This window comes from Manis javanica, chromosome 8 (genome assembly GCF_040802235.1).
Source record: "Manis javanica isolate MJ-LG chromosome 8, MJ_LKY, whole genome shotgun sequence".
NCBI classification, from domain to species: domain Eukaryota; kingdom Metazoa; phylum Chordata; class Mammalia; order Pholidota; family Manidae; genus Manis; species Manis javanica.
In genome coordinates this window covers 46,501,340-46,524,828 of record NC_133163.1, presented here as the reverse complement: position 1 = coordinate 46,524,828, position 23,489 = coordinate 46,501,340, and the positions used below count along the sequence as shown (strand labels likewise).

Sequence of the window (23,489 nt, the reverse complement as noted above, 5' to 3'; positions counted from 1 at the left end):
ATGGTGGCATTGGCAAAAAAAACAGCAAACAGATCAATGCAACAGAAAATAGAGCCAAGAAATAGAATACAGACCTAGAAAAATATAGTAAACTGATCTTTGACAACAGCAATACAACGAAGAAAAGGTAACTTTTCAATAAACAGTGCTAGAACTGGATATCCAGATGCAAAAAAAAAATGAATACACATTACGTAATCCAGACACTACACAAAAATTCATTCAAAATAGACCACAGACTTAAATATAAAATGCAAAACTATAAAGCCCCTAGAAGATATCATAAGGAAAAAATCTCGTTGAACTTTTTGATACAATAGCAAAGGCATAAGCCATGAGAGAAATAACGCATTACCTGGACTTTATTACAATTAAAAATTTCTGCACTGTGAAAGAAACTTGTCAGAGAGAATGGAAAGATAAACCAGAGATGGATAAAATATTTGGAAAAAACATATCTGATAAAGGATTATTATCCAAAATATACAAAGAACTTCTAAAATTGAACAATAAGAAAAACAACCTGATTAAGAAACAGGCCAAAGATCTTAACAGACAACCCACCAAAGATATACAGCTGGCAAATGAGCATATGAAGAGATGCTCTACATCATGTCATCAGGAAATGCAAATTAAAATTACAATGAGGCCACTACACATCTATTAGAATGGCAGAATCCAGAACACTGACAACACCAAGAGCTGGTGAGGATGTGGACAATAGAACTCTCATTCATTGCTGGTGCAAAAGCAAAATGGTACAGCTACTTTAGAAGACAGTTTGGCAGTTTCTTGCAGAACTAAACATATTCTTACCATATGAACCAACTATCAAAACATACTCCTCAGTATTTACCCAAAGGAGTTGAAAACATACACACAAAAACCTTCATATGCATGTTTATACCAGCTTTATTTAGAATTGCAAAACTTGGAAAAATTAACATATCCTTCAGTAGGTGAGTGGATAAATTGTGATAGATCCAGACAATGGGATATTATTTAGTACTTTTAAAAATGAACTATTAAGCTATGAAAAGACATGAAAGAAACTTAAAAGCATATTAATAAGTGAAAGAAGTCAATCTGAAAAGGCTACATACTGTATGATTCCAACTGTATGACCTTCTGGAAAAGGTAAAAATTTGAAGAAGGTAGAGACTAGTGGTTGCCAGGGGTTAGTGGGGAAAGAGAAATGAACAGGCAGAGCACAGAATATTTTAAGGGCAGTAAAACTTATATTATGATTGAGAATTTCTGTGTCCCTTTATCCCCCTCACCCTCCCTACCCACCCATCCTAACTCTTCCCCCATGGTCAGTACCAATCACTTCTCATTATCTATGAATCTACTGCTGTTTTGTTCATTTTGTTTTGTTTTTAGATTCCACATATAAGTGAAATCTATGGTATTTATCTTTTCCCACTTGGCTTATTTCACTGAACATATACCCCCTAGGACCATCCATGTTGTCCCAAATGGCAGGATTTTTCTTTTTTATGGCCGAATAATATTCCATTACATATATGTACCACTTTTTCTTTATTCATTCATCTACTGATGAGCACTTTGATTGCTTCCATATCTTGGTTATTGTCAATAATATGGCAATAAACATAGAGGTACATGTATCTTTTTGAATCAAGGATTTTGTTTTCTTCGGGTAAATTCCTTGAAGTGGAATTACTGAATCGTATGGTATCCTGTTTTTAGTTTTTTGAAGAGCCTGCATACTGCTTTCCACAGGGCTGCACCTTGGTGGGTTTTTTCCTCAAGTTTCAGATACCCACTGTCAATTGTGGTCTGGAAACAGATTTTCCTCCTTCTGATATATTGTCAGAAGGTCAATTGTAGTTAACACTATGTTATAATGCCTGTTTCATCTCACCTCATCACAGAAGAAGGGGAGATACAGTATAGTAAGATAATTGAGAGAGCAACTATATTCACATAAGTTATTACAGTACATTATTATGTTCTACTTTATTATTATTGTTGTTAATCTCTACTGTGCCTGATTTATAAATTAAACTTTATCACAGGTATGTACATATAGGAAAAAATATACTATATATAGGGTTGATTGAGTACTATCGGTAGTTTCAGGGGTCTTAAAACTTATCCCTTGCAGGTAAAGGAGGACTGCTATATAACCACTTAGGATAATATTTTGACAGTACTCTGAAATGAATTTTCTGTACATTTTAAACAGTTCCACTTTCTACTTCTACATAAACAGTCAAGAGAAATTCCTGCATATGTGTACAAAACTGCTAAGAAAATAACACAGCAATGACAGTAACATTGTTTAAGGAGATACATACATAAAGCTATGGATACATGCATGCATGTGTATGTATATGTGTGTTTATGTATTGTTAAAAGTCCTGCAAATACACACAGTAAACTTATGACAGTAGTTGCTTTGTAAACGGAAATTAGAAGAATGTCAGTCAAGAATTTTACTTGTATTGTGTTGACTTTAAAAGTTTGGCAAATAATGAAATATCAGCTATTAATTCTAGATAATAGGAATTAGGCAATTATTATATAATTCCTTGTACTTTTCTATATTTTAATTTTCTTAAAAAATTCCAATATGCATAATTTCAATCATTAGATCAAAATAATAACGTCCTGTATCTTCCTCAACTCTATGGTACAACAGAGTTATGTACTAGTCAGTGATAATGGTTCACATTTTCTCTGATTGTTGAATACTTCCTATCATATAACATACCTGGGTCAGCCAAAAGTAATCCACGTGTTGTCTCAGACAGCATAAACACAATTACTATATGAGTGTTCAAATTGTAGACTGCTTAAAGAACATAACACTCATGGTGATTTCCTTAGGAGTTGTGTCAGGCCTTCAATAAGAAAGTGACACAGTGTGCCTGAATCACTAAAATGAAATGGTGACTTATGTGAAGGGAACACTACAAAAGATACATCCCCTCCGAAAATAATGCCTATTCTGTTCTCCTTCCATGAAAATAAATTGTCATCAGAATGAAGTATTATATAATAACAAATAACTGATAGACTTCTAGGAAGGAAAAAAATCTCTACTGAATTCCTCCTGTTTCACCTTAACTCACTATTTCTATCTTACTGTAATATGAAACTTTAAGAATAAAGTAAAAACTTCACATACGCATACAAAAATGGGTATCTCACTCCCATCCCTACTCAGATAAGCTAAATGGCAGTCATCAGTCATATATATACATCATACAACTCATAATTCCATGAAGAATTTAATACTTACTAAAAGTCTTACAGATGTCAGAGACAGCTTTGAAGACTCTATCAGAGAAATTCACTTTCACCTTCACATACTTCATGTTGGGAAGTTGCAGGCGTAGGAGTTTGTGCTGGGGGGTGAACTGAAGCTTAGCATCTGCCTGAATGCCATACTTATCCAAGGTCCAATGTGTCTTAAGGAGCCAAGTTCTCTTCTTTTCCCACCAGAGAGCATGGTCAGACCAATCTTTTTTTACATCTATGAAAATAAACAAACAAAACACTTACTAATCACAAAGATTAACTTGGAAATTACAAGCAGAAAACTAAATAACTGGTATTTAATACAATTAAATACTAAGTCCCTGTTATGTGATAGGTGCAAAACAAATACTACACAGCTGAGAAAACACTCTCTGCCATTCAAAGCCAAAAATAAGATAACTGAGGCAGAACACCAAGGGTAACCAGTAATGCTCAAATAGGGTACAATATGGGATACTCGTGACACACAGAGTAGAAGTACTCTCTGCAGTCATTGGGAGAACAGAGAACCCTGGGACTTGAGCTGGAAGGAGTGGCGATGAAGTGGAACTGGGGGGTTCCAAGCCAGCCTTGAGGAATCAACAATATTCTGATAATAAAGTGGGTGGAAAGGCTGAGGTTTGCGAGACTGCAGAAGCACACTGAGGTAGGTAAGAAAGTGGTATAAACGGAAATGAGCAAAAAAAGTAATATCCTGGGTTAAGGAATAGAGCATGAGCATGGCAAAGGGAACATTCATGAACAACATTCTAGAAACAGAAAAAAAAATTTAGTAGAAAAAGACTTTCAACTTCTAAGACATTTAAAAAAATTTTTTATCAGTGAGTACTTTAATGGGAGGTTACTTGTGATTATATTGCATTTTGAAATTTTAATATTTGTTTTGGGAAAGCCCAGTCAATTATGTCATTTGAAGTCTGGCTGCAGAAATACTTGTAACTGCTATTTCATTCAGTTATGACAAATGTATATAATAACCTGCATCTTAAAAATTATTTTCAAGCATAGATTTTATCAACTTTTAGAAATAGCAAATCTGGCCTACCTCACAGAAGACAGCCAAGGTTGGTAAATTTTCATGAACCATGCATGATGTGAATGGTCACACATATTACAGATGGTTTGTTTTTCAGAATAGAGAACCCAAGGCAGAAAGAGAATAATGGTAACCCAGCAGAGTAAGGCTGATCTGAAGTAAATTGATGGATGTAGCTATATAAATACTTTCTTCCTCATAACCTAGAGCTCATTCACTTCTGCTATACTATGGTACCAGTGTCAACCATGAAGGAAGCTACATCACATACTCTCATTGGGAGAAGACAGGAGGAAAAAGCAGTACCCTGCAAATAAAAATAATAATGCAGTATGTAAACACTGACTTAAATCATTTGGGTTATCCCCAAAAGTAATCCTGAGATGATAACTTTGGTGCAAATAGCTTTTGGGAGGCAAGAGAGATAACAGGAAGCACACTTGAGGGGATTAGCAAAAATAAGACAGAGGAAGAAAAGTCTATTAAGGATTCATTAACTGCTGTGGATAACTGGAGTTCAGTCCGGCTAGAGACCCTCTAAGGAATCATGCAGGACATGCCTTAGAATTGTCCTACTAAGGAAGAGAAAGCTGGTGTATCTGTCTACTTCCTTCAATGAGGGTTGCTCCTAAGGCCATTAAATTCCCAGCACTTCCCAGCTGCCATGCACTGGGCTGGTCACCCTGCACTCAGGCAGAGCAAATGCATGAAGCGCAAAATACTTACTACCTGGACTTGTACAGAAAAATTCTGTAGGACCTTGATGTGGCTAAATCTCAACTTTCCATCAATTGGGCTTAGAACTATGACATCAGGAACAGGAACCTCCCTCCTGATATTACCATCAATTCCACCTTGGTTTTTCACACCAGAAGAGAGGCCCACCTGCATCCAGCAATAAGAAGTATAGACAAGAAGGGCATATAATCCAAACATTATATACTAGACAACACTATGAGGAGTCTACTTACCCAGAGAAGGTAAGAAAATCTTATTGACTAGCAATAATGGTAGACTAGTCTTTGCCCTTTTTTTTTACTAAGGTATTATTGATATACTCTTATGAAGGTTTCACATGAAAAACAATGTGGTTATTATCCATATTATCAAGTCTCCACCCATACCCTATTGCAGTGACTGTCCATCACTGTAGTAAGATGCCACAGATACAATATTTCCCTTCTCTGTACTACACTGTCTTCCCCGTGACCACCCACACCAAGTGTACTAAATATAATACCCCTCAATCCCCTTCTCCCTCCCTTCCACACCCCTCCTCTTTGGTAACCACTAGTCCCTTCTCTGAGTCTGTGAGTCTGCTGCTGTTTTGTTCCTTCAGTTTTGCTCCTTGTTATACTTTACAAATGAGGGAAATCATTTGGCACTTGTCTTTCTCCACCTGGCTTATTTCACTGAGCATAATATCCTCCAGCTCCATCATGTTGCTGCAAATGGTAGGATTTGTTTATTTCTTATGGCTGAATAGTATTCCATTGTGTATATGTACCACCTCTTCTTTTATCCATTCATCTGCTGATGGGCACTTAGATTGCTTCCATATCTTGGCTATTGTAAATAGTGCTGAGATAAACATAAGGGGTGCATATGTCTTTTTGAATCTGGGATCTTGTTTTCTTTGGGTAAATTCGTAGGGGTGGAATTCCTGGGTCAAATTGTATTTCTGTTTTTAGTTTTTTGAGGAACTTCCATAGTGCTTTCCACAATAGGTGAATTAGCTTACATTCCCACCAGCAGTGTAGAAGGGTTCCTGTTTCTGTGAATCCTCACCAGCATTTGTTGTTCTTCGTCTTTTGGATGCTGGCCATCCTAACTGATGTGAGGTGATGTCTCATTGTGGTTTTAATTTGCATTTCCCTGATGATCAGCAACATGGACCATCTTTGCATGTGCCTGCTGGCCATCTGAATTTCTTCTTTGGAGAATTGTCTCTTCATATCCTCTGCCCATTTTTTAATTTGGTTATTTGCTTTTCGGGTGTTGAGGTGTGTGAGTTCTTTATATATTTTGGATGTTAACCCCTTGTCAGATATGTCGTTTACAAATATATTCTCCCATACTATAGGATGCCTTTTTGTTCTGTTGATGGTGTCCTTTGCCGTACACAAGCTTTTTAGTTTGATCAGTCCCATGTGTTCATTTTTGCTTTTGTTTCCCATGTCCAAGAAGATGCATTCAGGAAGAAGTTGCTCATGTTTATATTCAGGAGATTTTTGCCTGGGTTCTCTTCAAAGAGTTTTATGGTTTCATGACTTACATTCAGGTCTCTGATTCATTTCAAGTTTACTTTTATGTATGGGGCTACACAATAATCCAGTGTTATTCTCTTGCATGTAGCTGTCCAGTTTTGCCAACGCCAGTTGTTGAAGAGGCTGTCATTTCCCCATTGTATGTCCATAGCTCCTTTACCATATATTAATTGACCGTATATGGTTGGGTTTATCTGGGCTCTCTAGTCTGTTCCGATGGTTTATTGTTCTGTTCTTGTGCCAGTACTAAATTGTCTTGATTACTGTGGCTTTGTACTAGACCTTGAAGTTGGGGAGCATAATCCCTCCTGCTTTATTCTTTCTTTTCAGGATTGCTTTGGCTATTCGGGGTCTTTTGTGGTTCCATATGAATTTTAGAACAATTTGGTCTAGTTCACTGAAGAATGCTGTTGGTATTTTGAAAGGAATTTAATTGAATCTACAGATTGGTTTACGCAGAATGGCCATTTTGACAATATTAATTCTTCCTATCCATGAGCACGGGATATGCTTCCATTTACTGGTATCTTCTTTCTCTCATGAGTGTCTTGTAGTTTTCAGAGTACAGGTCTTTCACCTCCTTGGTTAGGTTTATTCCTAGGTATTTTATTCTTTTTGATGCAATTGTGAATGGAATTGTTTTCCTGATTTCTCTTTCTGCTAGTTCACCATTAGTGTATAGGAAGGCAACAGACTTCTGTGTATTAATTTTGTATCCTGCAACTTTAAATTCACATATTAGGTCTAGTAGTTTTGGAGTGGAGTCTTTAGGGTTTTTATGTACAGTATCATGTCATCTGCAAAGAGTGACAGTTTGACTTCTTCCTTACCAATCTGGATGCCTATTATTTCTTTGTGTTGTCTGATTGCTGTGGCGAGGACTTCCAGTACTACGTTGAATAAAAGTGGGGAGAGTGGGCATCCTTGTCTTGTTCGTGATCTTAAAGGAAAAGCTTTCAGCTTCTCACTATCAAGTATAATGTTGGCTGTGGGTTTGTCATATATGGCCTTTATTATGTTGAGGTACTTGCCCTGTATACCCATTTTGTTGAGAGTTTTTATCATGAATGGATGTTGAATGTTGTCAAATGCTTTTTAAGCATCTATGGAAATGATTATGTGGTTTTTGTCCTTCTTTTTGTTGATGTGGTGGATGATGTTAATGGATTTTTGAATGTTGTACCATCCTTGTATTCCTGGGATGAATCCCACTTGATCATGGTGTGTGATCCTCTTTTTGTATTTTTGAATTTGGTTTGCTAATACTTTGTTGAGTATTTTTGCATCTATGTTCATCAGGGATATTGATCTGTAGTTTTCTTTTTTGTGGTATCTGCCTGGTTTTGGTATTAGAGGGATGCTGGCTTCATAGAATGAGTTTGGAAGTATTTCCTCCTCTTCTATTTTTTGAAAAACTTTAAGGAGAATGGGTATTATGTCTTCTCTAAATGTCTGATAAAATTCAGTGGTGCATCCATCTGTTCCAGGGTTTTGCTCTTGGGTATAGTTTTTTGATTACCGATTCAATTTCATTGCTGGTAATTGGTCTGTTCAGATTTTGTGTTTCTTCCTTGGTCAGTCTTGGACGGTTGTATTTTTCTAGAAAGTTGTCCATTTCTTCTCATTTATCCAGTTTGTTACCATATAGATTTTCATTGTATTCTGTTTTTTTGTATTTGTCATATCCATCGTGATTTTTCCTTTCTCAGTTATGATTCTGTTTATGTGTGTAGACTCTCTTTTTTTCCTGATAAGTCTGGCTAGGAGTTTATCTATTTTGTTTATTTTTTTCTTAGAACCAGCTCCTGCTTTCATTGATTCTATAGTTTTATTCTTCTCGATGTTATTTATTTCGGCTCTAATCTTTATTATGGGCCTCCTTCTATGATGTTGGGCCTCATTTGCTCTTCTTTTTCTAGTTTCATTAATTGTGAATTCAGACTGTTCATATGGGATTGTTCTTCCTTCCTGAAGTAGTCCTGTATTGCAATATACTTCTGTTTTAGCATGGCCTTTACTGCGTTCCACAGATTTTGCAGTGTTGAATTATTGTTATTTGTCTCCATATATTGCTTGGTCTGTTTTTACTTGGTCATTGACCCATTGGTTATTTAGGAGCATGTTGTGAAGCCTCCATGTGTTTGTGGGATTTTTTTCATTTTCTTTGCGTAATTTATTTCTAGCTTCATACCTTTGTGGTCTGGGAAGCTGGTTGGTACAATTTCAATCTTTTTGAATGTACTGAGGTTCTTTTTGTGGCCTAGTATATGATCTATTCTTGAAAATGTTCCATGTGCACTTGAGAAGAATGTGTACTCTGCTGCTTTTGGGTGTAGTGTTCTGTAGATGTCTTGTTAGATTCATCTGTTCTAATGTGTTGTTCAGTGCCTCTGTCTCCTGACTTATTTTCTGTGTGGTTGATCTGTCCTTTGGAGTGAGTGGAGTGTTGAAGTCTCTAGAATGAATGCACTGCATTGTATTTCCCCTTTTAATTCTGTTAGTATTTGTTTCACATATGTAGGTGCTCCTGTGTTGGATGCATAGATATTTATAATGGTTATATCTTCTTGTTGGATTAACCCCTTTATCATTATGTAATGTTCTTCTTTGTCTCTTGTAACTTTCTTTGTTTTGAAGTTTATTTTGTCTGATACAAGTATAGAAACTCCTGCTTTTTTCTCCCTATTAGTTGCATGAAATATCTTTTTCCATCCCTTCACTTTTAGTAACACCAGTCTTTTTTACCCACAGAAAATAGCAGGTAAGTAACAATAAAGAAAAATTACACAAAATAAAAGCAGAAACAGGACACTGGAAAAGATCTGATGTGTCAACAGTGCACATACCAAATGACAAAAACAAAGAAAAGCAGGCATTCTGATAGCAAAAGAAGTAGACAGTGTTAGAAGACGTAATGGTTGGACTGTGAAAGCCTATGACATATAGTGAATCAGAATTTTGGTAGCATTCTTAAAGACTCAAAATGTCAACAACCTAATCAGCATTAATTATAGAGTGATCACTACACCAGGATAGGAACAAACAACATCTATAAAATATTCATTAATTCAACAAATAGCTATTGAACATATACTATGTACCAGATGGTACTGTTCTAATGCTAGAGACTCAGTGATGGGAAAAACCAAGTTCCAGCATCTTTGAAGATGTTCAATATGACTAGGAGGAGGAGGTAAAGAAAGTAGTAGGAGATGGCTTAGGACAGCTAGGCAGTAGCCTTGCAGTCATAAAGTTGTGCAGCTTTTATTATGAAAGAAGGCACTAGAGCAGCAGTTTTTAGCCTGTTTGACATTAGAATTATCTGAGCAACTTGTCAAATATACTAATGCATGGACCCAGCCCAAAGCACTCTAGGTGTGGGTCTGGGTACTGATTTTATGTAGAGGAGTGATTTATGTTTCATAATCATCACTGATAATTTTGAAGAACTGCAGGGACAGGGGTATGCAAGGGTGAACTTGAGAGACCATGCAAGAAGTTAATGAAGAATTGGAAATGATGAAAGTTTGAATTACAATGGCTGGGTGGTGGAGGAAGTAGAAATAAGGAATATAGACTTTACCTGAGTATTTTGTTATAATGGGGAGCAGAATAATAGAAGGCAGGTGGACATAAAGCATACAGCAGGTCCAAGGAATATTTTTTGTTTTGTTTTTAAGAAGGGAAAGTTATTTCAGTATTAGAAACGGTGATTGAAATGATCCTGCAAAGCTTAAAACATATAATTATTATTTAATTTGCTCCTCAGCAAAGAGCCACCATATCACAGTTCACTTCAAACTTTTTAAAGCCTTAATTAAGCTCTCTTAAATATCCAAAGACAACCTTTTCCCACCTTCTAGAAAATCCTTCTTTGGTGCTGGCTTTGTATTATACTATGAATATTATTTTGAAAGTAGTATCTACACATCACATCTCACAACTGGCTCCACTCTGAATATCATAAGAATATATTTATTCTATCCAGAAGTAGCAAAATCACATTTTATACACTGATCAAAATCCTGAGAAAAATGGTATGCCAACTGAGAATCATTCACTGAGGCAAATGTAAGAACCAACTCCCCATCAAAAATACTTAATTGCACAAATAGTATGTGTGTGTATATAAAGCAGTGTATCTTAATGCAACAACTCCTGAAAGTACCCAAGTTGTCTAGTATATTACAGCATGGATTGTCTCTACAGTGGCAAGTTAAACCATAACAACATGCTATGCAACCGTAGCTTGTATAAACACTATGTGCACAGCAGATTTCAGATATCAACATACAGATTTTTATATTCTTCTAAAGAGTAGAAGCATAACAACATGCTGACTTAAAAAAGAAAACGGAAGATGCATTTAAGAAGAGAAAGCATAATTATTTATCCTTAAATAATTATGAATAATGGCAAGCAAAAGAAAATGCTATTGATTAGGGTTCTTTTCTGCAATTAGGATTCACAAAGGAATAGTTATTGAAGTTCCCTGCATTTACGTAATCTACAGCTTTGGAACAACTTTCCATACCTGTAACCCCTCTCTACATCACAATCTGGGCCCTGGACCATGTTCTAAATAAACATTTCTGCTCTTTCAGAATGGCAGCCTTGGTATTTTAACATAGCATTAGACAACTGAATGCAACACACTCACACTCACTCACACACTCACACACACACACACACACACACACACAGCATAATTAGTCTGGCCCTTGCCATGGTAAGAGTTAGCAAGTCTACCAAAGTAGACTTGTTTCATTCAAGGGGTAGGCCATGCTCAATAACATGTTCTAATAGTCAATTTTCCAGTGTTACAATTTTCAGTTATGCTCCAGATATAGTGTAACATTTTACTTGGTATATTGTGACTTTAAATTTTTGTTTCTAGATTTTCAAAAGCAACATACCATAAATACAAGCTTTCTCAGAAAGAAAACCTAAGGGGGAAATATATTATTATGGAACATATCATAAATACAAACCTTCTCAGGAAGAAAACCTAAAAGGGGAAATGTTATATTATTATGAAGTCTTTATTTATTTTCTTTCTTTGGGGGAAAAAATAAGGGAGTTTGTTATTTACTACTTTAGCCTGGCTAGTAGTTTTTTAGAAGTCCAAGAACTACTTAGATTATGGTTTAATACAACTAACAAAGGTCTTACTTCTATAATGAATTTTGGCAATACATTAGCTTTTCAAAACATCTTGCCGGAACTCAATCATGCTGTGTTCTGTTGCACATAAAAGTAACAGTATCTGACAGGCGCTCAAATTCATATCATTAAAACTGCAAATAGCTAAAACATTAACTAAATCAATAAAAATCTACCCCCTGGACTATGAATGCCCCTCTGATTCAAGAAGTGCCTGTATATTTATTCTTTAAAGAAACCATGTGTGCATTTTAAGGAACAGAAGACTAGGTTTCATTATTGGGAGCTAAGTATAGAAATAGTGCTTGGTATCACAGCATTAACCCACCATGCCCCTTTATGCAATGATAGCTAGCTTACACTCTAGAAAATATGAGAACAGAGAGGATACATTATTAACACCCTATTTAATCTTTTCCCAATAGGGTCACCAATTCCTACATGACCATTTTGATATGGGTTTCTAAAATGCAATTATTTGCTTTTATCTTAGAAGATTTTTGTTTAAAAAGTCAATAAAATGCCAAGCAGAAAGTAAACAAAATAACTTATTTTTTTCTTAAGTACCTACATTTTAAAATAAGTAACTCATTAGTAACAGTTTGGAATGAACAGGAGACAAGATGTTACTTTTTAGTGGCTTAGATTTCTAAGCATATGAGAGATAACATTTATTCAGGAAGGAAATGCAAAATTTATCTAGCATTCTCGAAACTTCTGTAAACCAGAAACAAAGTTTGTATTATATTAGATAATCTTTGGTAAGGAAAACATTTCATTTTAAATTATAAGTACAGAGAAGCTTTCTGGGCACATACCTTATTTTTGGTTAAACAGAGATTTTTGTATTTTGCTAATATTAGTAACACTTTCTGTTTTCCTTTTCATTTAGAATCTTCTTGAGCCCCAAACTAGGTAGCATAACTGTTACTATATTCAAATTTGGCCCGTCTTTATGGATGGCAAAGAATACTTCAATCCTAGTGTGTTATTAACAAAGAACTAAGCAGCTGGTTCTGACACTACTGTAATCAAGCCACGCAAACTGACCAGACCAGGTAACATCATAGGTCAGTCTCCTCAGGACCTCCATAAGATGACTTTCAAACTCTTATTCTAGCCCACCATTTACCTTTACCACCTAGTCACTTACTCACCAAACTTAGAGGATTTTCCCTCCTTCACTGCACAACCAACCAACCAGGAAGACTGAAACAACTACTATAAATTTATGGTCAAGAGGGTCCAAGATAACACTGGGTAATCCTACTAGCTTCTTCTGCCCGCCTCTGTATTTCGAACTTCTCAGTCCTGCTCCAGCTCCTTAGTACCTCCTTCTTCTCAGTAGATGACAATGGACTCTACCTCAGAAAATACAGAAGCCATCAGACTGGAACTATTTCACTTATATGTCAATCAGATTTACTAAACTGCATATATACCTGTATGGGTCTTTTTGCCTTTCCGTTAATGATGAAAGAAGCTCCTTTCTTTGTATTTATTTGAACCCATCCCACTATCTATGCTCTGCTGCTCTTCTAACCTTCTAGGAACCATAAACCTCTTACACTGGCTCCCCCTCCATTCCCATGACTTTAAATGGCATCTATACACTTACCTTCCTAATTTTTATCTCCAGCCCAACTTTCTGCTCAGAGCACCAGCTTATACATCCTAGTGCCTATCACACATCTCCCTTGAATATCTCAAAGGTATCTTAAACTTAACATACCACAACTTAACTCAATTTCCTTCTATCCCTGTTATGAAACAACACTATCAACCCAGCTGCTCTGGAGGTGTTGGATTCTTTTCTTCCCCTCTTCCCCACATTTTTCAGCAAAAGCCCTTCAGTTCTGCTTCCAAGAATTCCCCCTTAAATCTCCACTGGCACCACTGTTTCAGATCACTATCATCCCTTCCACTGATGGCTGCAATGACCTGTCTTGTCTCCCTGATTCCATTCAGCACTTCCTACACCACACCTGAGGTGTTCAATACTTTCATGTCATTCCCCTGCTGAAAATCCTTTAACTGCTTCCAGCTGCACTTAGAATGAAATCGCAATGCCTATGATAGCCTAAGAAGCCCAAAAGAATATGGCCCATTTCTCCTCCAAAGTTATCCTCTGCTATTCTTCCTCTGCTTCAGCTATACTTTTCTTCCTTTAATTCTAAGAACTGTCTAACAAGCATAGAGCATGGTACCTGGCACACATTTGATAAAAGAATGAATCCTCATATTGAAAATTTTAAAGATCCTTCATTATTTAAATAAAGCATTAATCCTTACAAGGAAAATATTTTTAAAACACCATGAAAAATATGTAACATTTATTAATTTAGTTGTATGTTTTAAAAAATCACTTTATCTTCATCTTCAGAATTAAAACATGCTTCTATACTAACCAGAAGTATGACAGAGATTTCCCTAGACATGGGAAAACAAACTGAACTGACTCCCTCTTCTTTCTTACATCTTCTAAAAAGGATGAATTCCTTTGCTCAGGATAATCCCTACTGTACAAAATGATCATGTTCTAAAAGTTCATATATAAGTCTTAGAATTCATATTTGCCACAAAGAAACATTATAAACAACAATTCAGTTCCAAATCAGACGGTTAACCAAATCTAAAATAACCCAAAGTGTAACTAGCAATACTGTACCACACTGATCATACCATAAGACTTTTTGCAGAATATATGGTCAATGCTTCAACTTGAGGTTCAAGGAAAACTGCTAGAGTGGCACCTGCAGAGCCTGGGTTAGAAGGGGAAAGAGAGGGAATGCTGCTGCTAAGCTGTCAGGAGACAAGGGTTTCCTGCTAAGGAAGGGCACTTGACTACTCCTAGTCATCTTCCCACAAACTCCAGGAATTAACCTGCCTCCACCCTCTTTGCCAGCTACTATCTGTCTTAGGCCAAGGTTTCCTTCCTTTGCTGAGCTATTAACAATAGAAAAGCTCTACCTTGTACTTTCCTTTCCAATTCCTGAAATGAATATATAACTCTTCCAACGTTTCTAATGAGATATTATTACCAGTACTGTGTAAAGACAGGTTCTACAAGAAAAATTAACAATTTTAAAATTATCTCTATAAATGTTATCCCTAATATTTATTGAAATGTAAAGGACATCAGATACTAATTTCACTATTCAATCACATAATCTTTGGTTCTTTTGAAGTACTTACTCTCAAAATCCCTTTAGGTCTCTCTCCTCCCAAACTCTTTTTAATTTCAGGTGAAGATGCTAAGGATCCCCCTCCCTTGCTTTTAAACTGTTGCCTTCTTGTTCTTGTCTCTTTTAATCATTCAGACCTTCAAAAAGGGAAAGAGGAGGCAAAATGGATCGCGAGTGTTGCTCTTCAAGTACACAATCAGCAAGTGACTTCCATTCCATTCCATTCCAAGTACCACGTGCCAGAAACTAAGCTAGACCATGGGAACATACAATTGGTTAAGTAAAAGTCTCCATCCAAAAGGTGCTTCAGTACATGTGAGGAACAGACAAGTAAAATAAGCTAAGAAGGCAAAGAACAAAATGCCATAGAAGCAACCTTAGATGTGAAAGATGAGGCTCTCAGGAAGCAGCAGTATTTCACCTGGGTCCTAAGACATGTGGGAGCTCCATGAGGCACTGGGAGTGACTGTCCTACAGACAGTGGGGGCTCACAATTAGGTTTTTAGACAAAGGTAATTATAATGAGATTATGGAGAATGAATCAGAAAAAAGGAAGAACCTGGCAGCAAGAAATTTCCTGCAATATTCTGAAACAGAGTACAGGACCTGACCTAAGGCAGAAGCTGAAGAGAAGGAGCCCAATATTCTAAGTGAGAATCACAGGTCATAATGATATTACAGATGAGAGAGGACAGCTGGAAAGTGAAAAGGAAAGCTAGAAGGTTCCTTGCTTGAGAACTAAATGAATGTTAAAAATAAAATGATATTTATTGAATACTTAGTATGTATCAGCCACACTTAACACATTTAATTCTCACAAAAATGCTAAGCGGTTAAGTACTATTCTAATGCCTGTTTCAGAAATGAGAAAATTGAAAGACAGGAGTTATATAATTTGGCCAAAGGACATAAAGCTAGCATATACAGAAGTTAGGATTTGAATCCAGATCCGTGTAACTTTAAGAAGTGGTTTTCTTAAATAACACTCCATTAACCAAGATAAAATTATTCAGAAAAGAAACAGATTTGGATATGCTGAATTGAAGACCAAGGTTAAGATTCATTTACATTTCACAGTAAAATCCTGATGATTATACAGCAAATTTCTTATAAAAAATAGACAGGTATTTAGGAATGAGAAAGAAGACAGATTAGACATCTACAGTGAGGTGAATTATTAAATACAGTGGAAACTTAGGTCTTGACAGAGGGACCAACCAGCAATGCAAAGTGAAGTATGCTTCACATGGGGACTGTATTTCATTTCTTCACTTTCTTAACTCAGCACCTGCCTTCCCTACCTCAGAGCTAAGTGACTTGACCAGGTAAGATGATTTCTACGAGGTAGATATCAAGCAATCTCAAAGGCAAAAAGGCTGCAGAAAAGAGTAAAATTCTGGTGAGTTTCAACACTTTCCCCAAGTGCAACATCACCGGATCTTCTATCCACTTGCTTAGTCTGTGCCTTTCTCCCCACCAGTATCACAGAGATGCTGAGCAGCTCATGTAAACTGGGAACTGAAAAGGTTCTTATACGTCAATTTAAATCCATCCTATAATCAAAGAAACCAGGTCCAGTGAGGTTAGTGACAAGTCTCACAGTTCCTCAGTGGCAGAGTTAAGATGAGAATCCAGTTCTCATAGATACCTGATTTGTCAGCTGAATAGAGATGAACAGAATGACAGGATAGATTCTAGACTAAATTTATGTTCAGCCAGCTCTGCCTAAGGTAAACAAACACTGCCTCCCAGGCACAAAGAGGCCTTGTCACCTGAGACTATTCCCTTAGGGTCCCCCATAACTGTGGTGAAATAGTCGCTCAAACCATTCCACTTTTCTGTTCAAATATAATCCATACATTGGAATGTCCCTTTATTTACATATAAGGGACCTCATCCTCCAACATACACTTACCAGTTCATCACCAAAAAGCTACTCAATTTGAGATATAGCCTAAGAAAGATAAGCTGTTATACCACAAAATTAAGGACTGGTCCACAGAATTTGTAATTTAAGTGAGGGAGAACTATAGTATTCAGAGGTACTGCCTAGAACCAGCCAATACTACACAAGTTTCTCATCAGTTCATTCTCAAAACACCAAATGTGAAGGAATATCTGTATTATGCCATGTCTTTAATTGACTTAATAATGGCAACTGCAAACAATAAAGTTCAAAAAGGTAATGTTTAACAGCTATTTAACTATTTCAAAGCTACATATACTAATACGCAAAATCAAACTGAGCCTAGAAGAACACAAACATGTCAACTGCAAAGAAGCAATCTAGAAAAATAATTTAATGCAATCACTTTTGGTTTTATATTGGAAATTAGATTTATATTACTATAAAATGAATATATTCTTTCATCTAAAAATAATTGGAATACCTTCTAAGTCATTCATCTCTTCCTTAACATTGTTCTAGAAAGAGACCAGAATTCCTAAATTAATCTTATTCTAAAGGATGACCTTCCCTTCCAGAACTACCCTTTATTCTAGAGAACCCCAAATAGAATTCTCAGTAGTGCATTCTACATTACATCACTACAATACTATCATCGAGGACTTGATCAGTTTCTGTAACACAACTAGTCATATTATTAGTATAATAGAAAGTATATTCCTGATTTCCACAGCAAGAGAAAGATTACTTAAAAAAGTCCCAATGCTTACATAGCTGACATATACATTTGTTAATAAACTGAAAAAAACTGGCAATGAAGAATACAAATATTTTATAACTTAGTAGTTATCCCCCACTCCGCCATACGCCATCCAACAAACTAAGGAAAACTATACTAAGATCATACAAATAATAATTATATTAACTTAATATAGCCAATTCCCTCTTACAGTTGTCCGTTTCTATAAAATATCTCATGAGTTTATCATGGGAAACAGAGAGGCAACATAACTACATACAGATTTTGCTGTGCAAGCATGAACTGTGTAACAGATATACAGTGACCAATCGTGGACAGACCTTGAAATAAGTGACATGACTGGTCACTGATCATGATGCACATCTGTTATTTACATAGTGAATTATGGACTGAAGAGTTAGAAGAAAAGTTTGTACTTCATGCAATTACTCATAAACTGTCATGGTAATAAAAATGTGAAATACGTATTTGGATGGCTGTTATACTTACTTGGATGGTGTTATACTTACTTAATTGTGGTGACAGAAACATGAACATTGAAACTGTGCAAAGTGTTGACGGTCTCCAAAAATCTGGTAAGTCATATTTTTCTAATGTTTTTTAATCTGTTACCAGAAGTTATACATTGCTTCAAAGTTTACATATCAAATTGCCAACATCTTTCAATTAGGGTACCCCGTTCAATTTCAGCTTAAGAAAATTACTGTTTTACATTAAGGCTTCAATGACTAACTAAAACAAATGAATTGACCAATAATGGAAAACATTTAGAAACTAAACTAAAAAGTGACAAGTTGGTGTTTCTTCAGCATAGCTGATTGAAAATTTAGGAATTCACTCATTAATATAAAATAAAATCAACTAAGTTTACAAACAGCCTTTTGAAGTTACTCATAAAACCAAAATAATATCTATCAATTTGAATTTACTATTTGTTACTACAAATACACTAATTCAAAGTAGTTAAGCTTTTATCAGATCACATAAACCATGCATGCAATTACAGAGTGCACACAAATAGAAGGTATGCCAATTATTCATTTCCAGAGGGTGGGTACTTTTCTATACAACTGAAGGTTTACTACTAATTTGGTTCAACCTGGCTTAGTTCCTAGAAAACTGGACTCAGAGTCCATGCAGTATCAACACCTGACAAATTCTAAGAGAGTAACATCAGGGTTGAATTCATCAGTTAATATTTGATTCACAGAATACTAAAATTGGATGTCTTTTAAAGGTGATCAAAAGCACTACCTATTTGATAATTCAAAAAAGAACTTAGTAAGAATATTTTATTGGCTTTGACATTTTTAATTTATCTCAGAAAGTACTAACAAATCCAATTAAAGGACAAGACTATAAACCACTAAAAAAATATTTATTGGAATTCAAGAGGCTTATTATTGCTTACACCTTATGTTACTGACCTCTATAGACCAATGAAATTCAAATTTATAAAATCTGATGTCTCTCCCTGTTGAAAATCTTTTATTGGCATCTCACAGCTCTTAGTATAACACTGAATCTTTTAAACCTGGTTTACAAAGCTCTTTAAGCACCTGCTTATTTCTTAAGCCTGTCAAGCCACCAGTTCCCTAGAACTCCTCCATCATTAGACTTCTTTCAGTTCCTCAGATGGCCACTCTTCCTTGCTCTACCTCTCCTGCTGGGCTCATCTTCTCCCAGCCTGTTGTTTTTCCAACTCATGCCCCCAACCTAACATCCTCTGCCACTCTTCTAGCTCAATTCCTTCAGCTCAACTTAAGAGTGATTTCCTCCAGAAATCCTTCCCTATATACTAAGTCAGGTTCCCTGGTACATAACTATTCAATTATCCTAACACTCATTAAGGCAATTACTTATTTAAGGGCACTGTCTTGCCCCTAGATCTGAAAGTTGAATGAGGATAAGGAATGAGTTGATTTTGTTCATTTCCTGTCTCTCCCATTTAGTGTAGTGTCTAGCATTCTGTAGGTAGTCATTTAAAATACTTAGTAGGTGAAGGAGGGATAACAGAACAGCGTATCATTTTCTCACTTACTTAACCTATATCTTTTCTCTCTACAATCTTATCCTCCACTTCTCCAAGCTATTCTCCAAAACATCATAAACACTAGAATCCTTAACTAACCTGAAATGCCTCTCTTCATATAACTTTTCACCCTGGCCCTCTTCAAACAAGGCCAGTCATTGCTCATGCTTCTAAATCTTCATCATCTTCCTATACTACTTATTTGGCATTTCACAACCAGACTGTCAACTCAAAGCAATCTTCTGTTTTAATTTTGGTAGTAGAAAGCTGCTTACATTTTGAGTAGGGACTCCCACTATGTACTACTGTGCTTGGCCATCCATAAATGTTTGCCGCTGGTACTACTGAAAAGCTCACATTCATGTACCTCTTTTAACGCCACAGACATCTCATGTTATATACCTCTACAACTATCAAAATAGACTGTGCAGAATTATTTTTATGCAGGAATGTTTATACACAAATGTCCCATCTCATGCCAAAGCACCACCCCCCAGCTTTCTTAGTTTAAATTCTTTAGGCATTTATTCCCCAAATTCTTAAGGTAAGGCACTTAATAGTGACATATCCCAGAGGTCCATTACAATCCTCAATAAAATAATTATAATAACTAATACTTACAAGGTGCCAAGAACTGTTCTAAGTGCTTTACAGATATATATTTACTTATAATCCTCACAACAACAGTAAGAGACAAGTATACTATTATCGACATTTTACTTATAAGGAAACTAAGTCATGACAATAATAAATAATAATGGCACATGGTCACCAAGCTTATAATAGATAGTGAAGCCAGTATTCAAACCCATGGAGTCTTGCTTCAGGGAAAATATTCATAGCTCAGAACCAGTAAACAAAATTAACAAAACCAAAAAAATAAGAAGGGGTTTCAGTTAAATACTAAATAAATACAATGAAAATGATAACTACTTCAATCCACAATTCAAATTTGTTTTAGGTTTACATATTTGAAGTATAACTGAAGATAACACTGAGCTTTTATTAAAACAGGCATTCTACTAATTACCAGGGATTCTCTGCATCCTTTTAACATCATACTTGCTTCTTATATTAACTCCAAGAAACAAATTAGACAAACAAAGGTAAAGTGAAATTATATAATCAGGAGAGGTTAAAATACCATGCCAAGGTCATATGCAACTATAAGTGGCCATGTTTTACAATAAATTCTTAAACACCAACAAAGTTAACATTTTTAAATAAGGCATTTGTCTAAACCAGAAAATTACACTTGTTGGAAATACCCTCCATTTTAGCATAGTTTATAATTTTGTATATATTAGACTATAAAACCAGCTTCTAAGACATCTTTGTCATACTTACCTTATATTATCAATAGTCATGCAAGGTAGCACAATAAAGTTAAAATACATTCCTAATATGGTAGAAAATAAGTTAATACTACTTGGCTTACCAGTATAAAAAGAAACATTCTCAATTTTTTATAAAATATTACATTTCTCTAGCTCAGTAAAAGAGTAAATTTGTATACCACTAAAATAAGCATGGACTACAGTCATTATAGCTACATTTACAAAGGCTATTCTAAAACACTTCATATATTTTAACTAACTTAATCCTTATAATAATCCTACAATAAAGGTACTATTATTATCCCAATTTTACAGATGAGCAACCAGAGACACAGGTCACACAGCACAAGGGTGCACAGCTAGAATGTGGTAAAGTCAGGATTGTGACACAAGTAGGCTGCCCCCCAGTAATGATCCACAAGAGCATTCTACCACAGCAACACAATTCAGCAACACCCTGCATAAATTTTAAATTGATACAGCAACTGTTTGCTTTTTTTTTCCAAGTTATTTTTAATTTCACAAGTTAATTTTAATTTCAAAAAATTACAAAATTCAGGAGCTACATTAAGGAACATTAAGCTAGGAGGCACTTATCCAATAGACATCTTTGTCTACAATCAATAATGTTGGCATTTTACTGGTGTTTTATTCATAACCCTGATTGTTCCATTAAGAAAAAGATAATCAGAATCATCATTACACTGATGCTTTGAAATTACAATTGATCTTTAAAACATCTGATGTAGTTTTTACTTGCAGAATATAAAAATAACAGTTAAATATCTGAGAGAAGATTCACTACAGATTCTAAAGCAGATGATCCTGTGGGCTGGATATTATCGGCTTCCTAACCTTGAAAACTGTGTATAAGAGTTGCCCAAGGATACCCTGAAGCTGGCTTGTTTTTATACAACTAGACAGTAGATAACTGAGTCTGAAAACTAAATCATGAAAGGAAAGGAAATCCAAATGTAAACCTCAAATTTTAATCATTTACTGCTTACCTTCTCTTATATATACCAATTCACTTAGAAGCAGATTACTGAAACTCAGAGAAAATACCATAAGATATGATTTTCAAAATATTTTACCACATAGTTCTAGGTCACTATGAATAGTATATTCTAAACAAAGGAAAGTAGACCAGGATTTGAATAAGGACTACTTAAACCAGTACAGTAGTGTTTTAGAATGGTGTATCTTCCAGGTCAGAAAGGCAACACATTTGAAAAACAATTTTCAAAGAACTAATAACATTAGAGGAACTTAAGTGAACATTTATACTGTATTTATCTATGCTGTACAAACAAGGAAACTGAAATTCTGAACATTGAAAATCATGACTTAAAAAAAAAAAATCATAGCTATTAAGCAGTATAGCCAGGCTTAGAACCCAGATTCACTTATTTCTTCCTGTAACATTAAACTCTGAATCTTTTATCACTCAGATGCTTCACTCTAGGTCCACTTTTATAACTGAAGTTCTAAAATAATCAAAGTTTTCTAGTAGATTCATAACTCAGTTCTCATTGGACTATTATTTTATATCTTAGATTCTACCACATTAAATTTGTAATTATATAAAGTTAATATAATGCAATTATTTTTCTGATACATAAAGTAATATATACCTCATATACCTTTAACATGTAAAAAATCAACAAGCTATACAACTTATCGGACAAAATCTCTGCAATCTTGATTAAGCAGATTTCAAACATGACAGTTAAAAAAAAAGGTTTAATCCAGAAAAGAAAAACCTTCATGCAATAGACTTCATTAAAATTAAGATCTTCTGCTCCTTGTTAAGGGAAAGACAAGCCACAGTCTGTCTAGGGAAAAAAATACCGCAAACACATGTCTGATAAAGGACTACATCTAGAATATATAAAGAACTCTTAAAACTCAGTAAGAAAACAACATAATTTTTTTTTAAACAGGCAAAAGACACTTCACGTACCTTATATGCCACAGAAAACATTATAAACATATAAAAGCTCCCCAGTATCATTAGTTATTAGGGAAATATGAATTAAAATCATCAGATAAACACTACATACTTATTTATCTGATTAAAATTAAACACAAAAACTGATAATACTGTGTGCTTGGGGAGGACTCAAAGCAATTGTAACTCTCACAGAATTTTTTTTAGTTCTCATACAATGCTGATAGGTACTGCAAAACGACATGGCCACTTTGGAAAAAGTTTGGCAGTTTCTTATAAACTTAAGCAAGCATATACATAGTATACTACCCAGCAACCTCACTCCTTGGTAGTTATCCAAGAGAAATGAAAATATATGCTCATGCAAATGTTTACAGCAGTCCTATTTACATCTCTTCAAACTGGAAATAACACAAATGTCCTTCAACTGGTGAATGGATAAACTGACTCAGCAATAAAAAAACTACTGATACATGCACACATATACAAATTAATCTAAACCGTATTATGCTAAAGTTTTTAAATAAAACAAAACATTAACTCAAAGAAACCAAACTCAAA

General features: G+C 35.2%; 1 protein-coding gene across 4 annotated transcripts in view; it reads right to left on the bottom strand.

Moving 5' to 3' along the window:
• The window catches only part of FERMT2 (FERM domain containing kindlin 2), a 77,635-nt gene that overhangs the window by 41,483 nt on the left and 12,663 nt on the right, over window positions 1-23,489 (bottom strand). For all 4 annotated transcript variants that reach the window (XM_017662154.3, XM_017662159.3, XM_017662158.3 and 1 more), the window contains exon 3: window positions 3,272-3,505. In XM_017662154.3, the coding sequence (XP_017517643.1) occupies window positions 3,272-3,505 (234 nt within the window). The remainder of the gene's footprint in view (window positions 1-3,271; window positions 3,506-23,489) is intronic.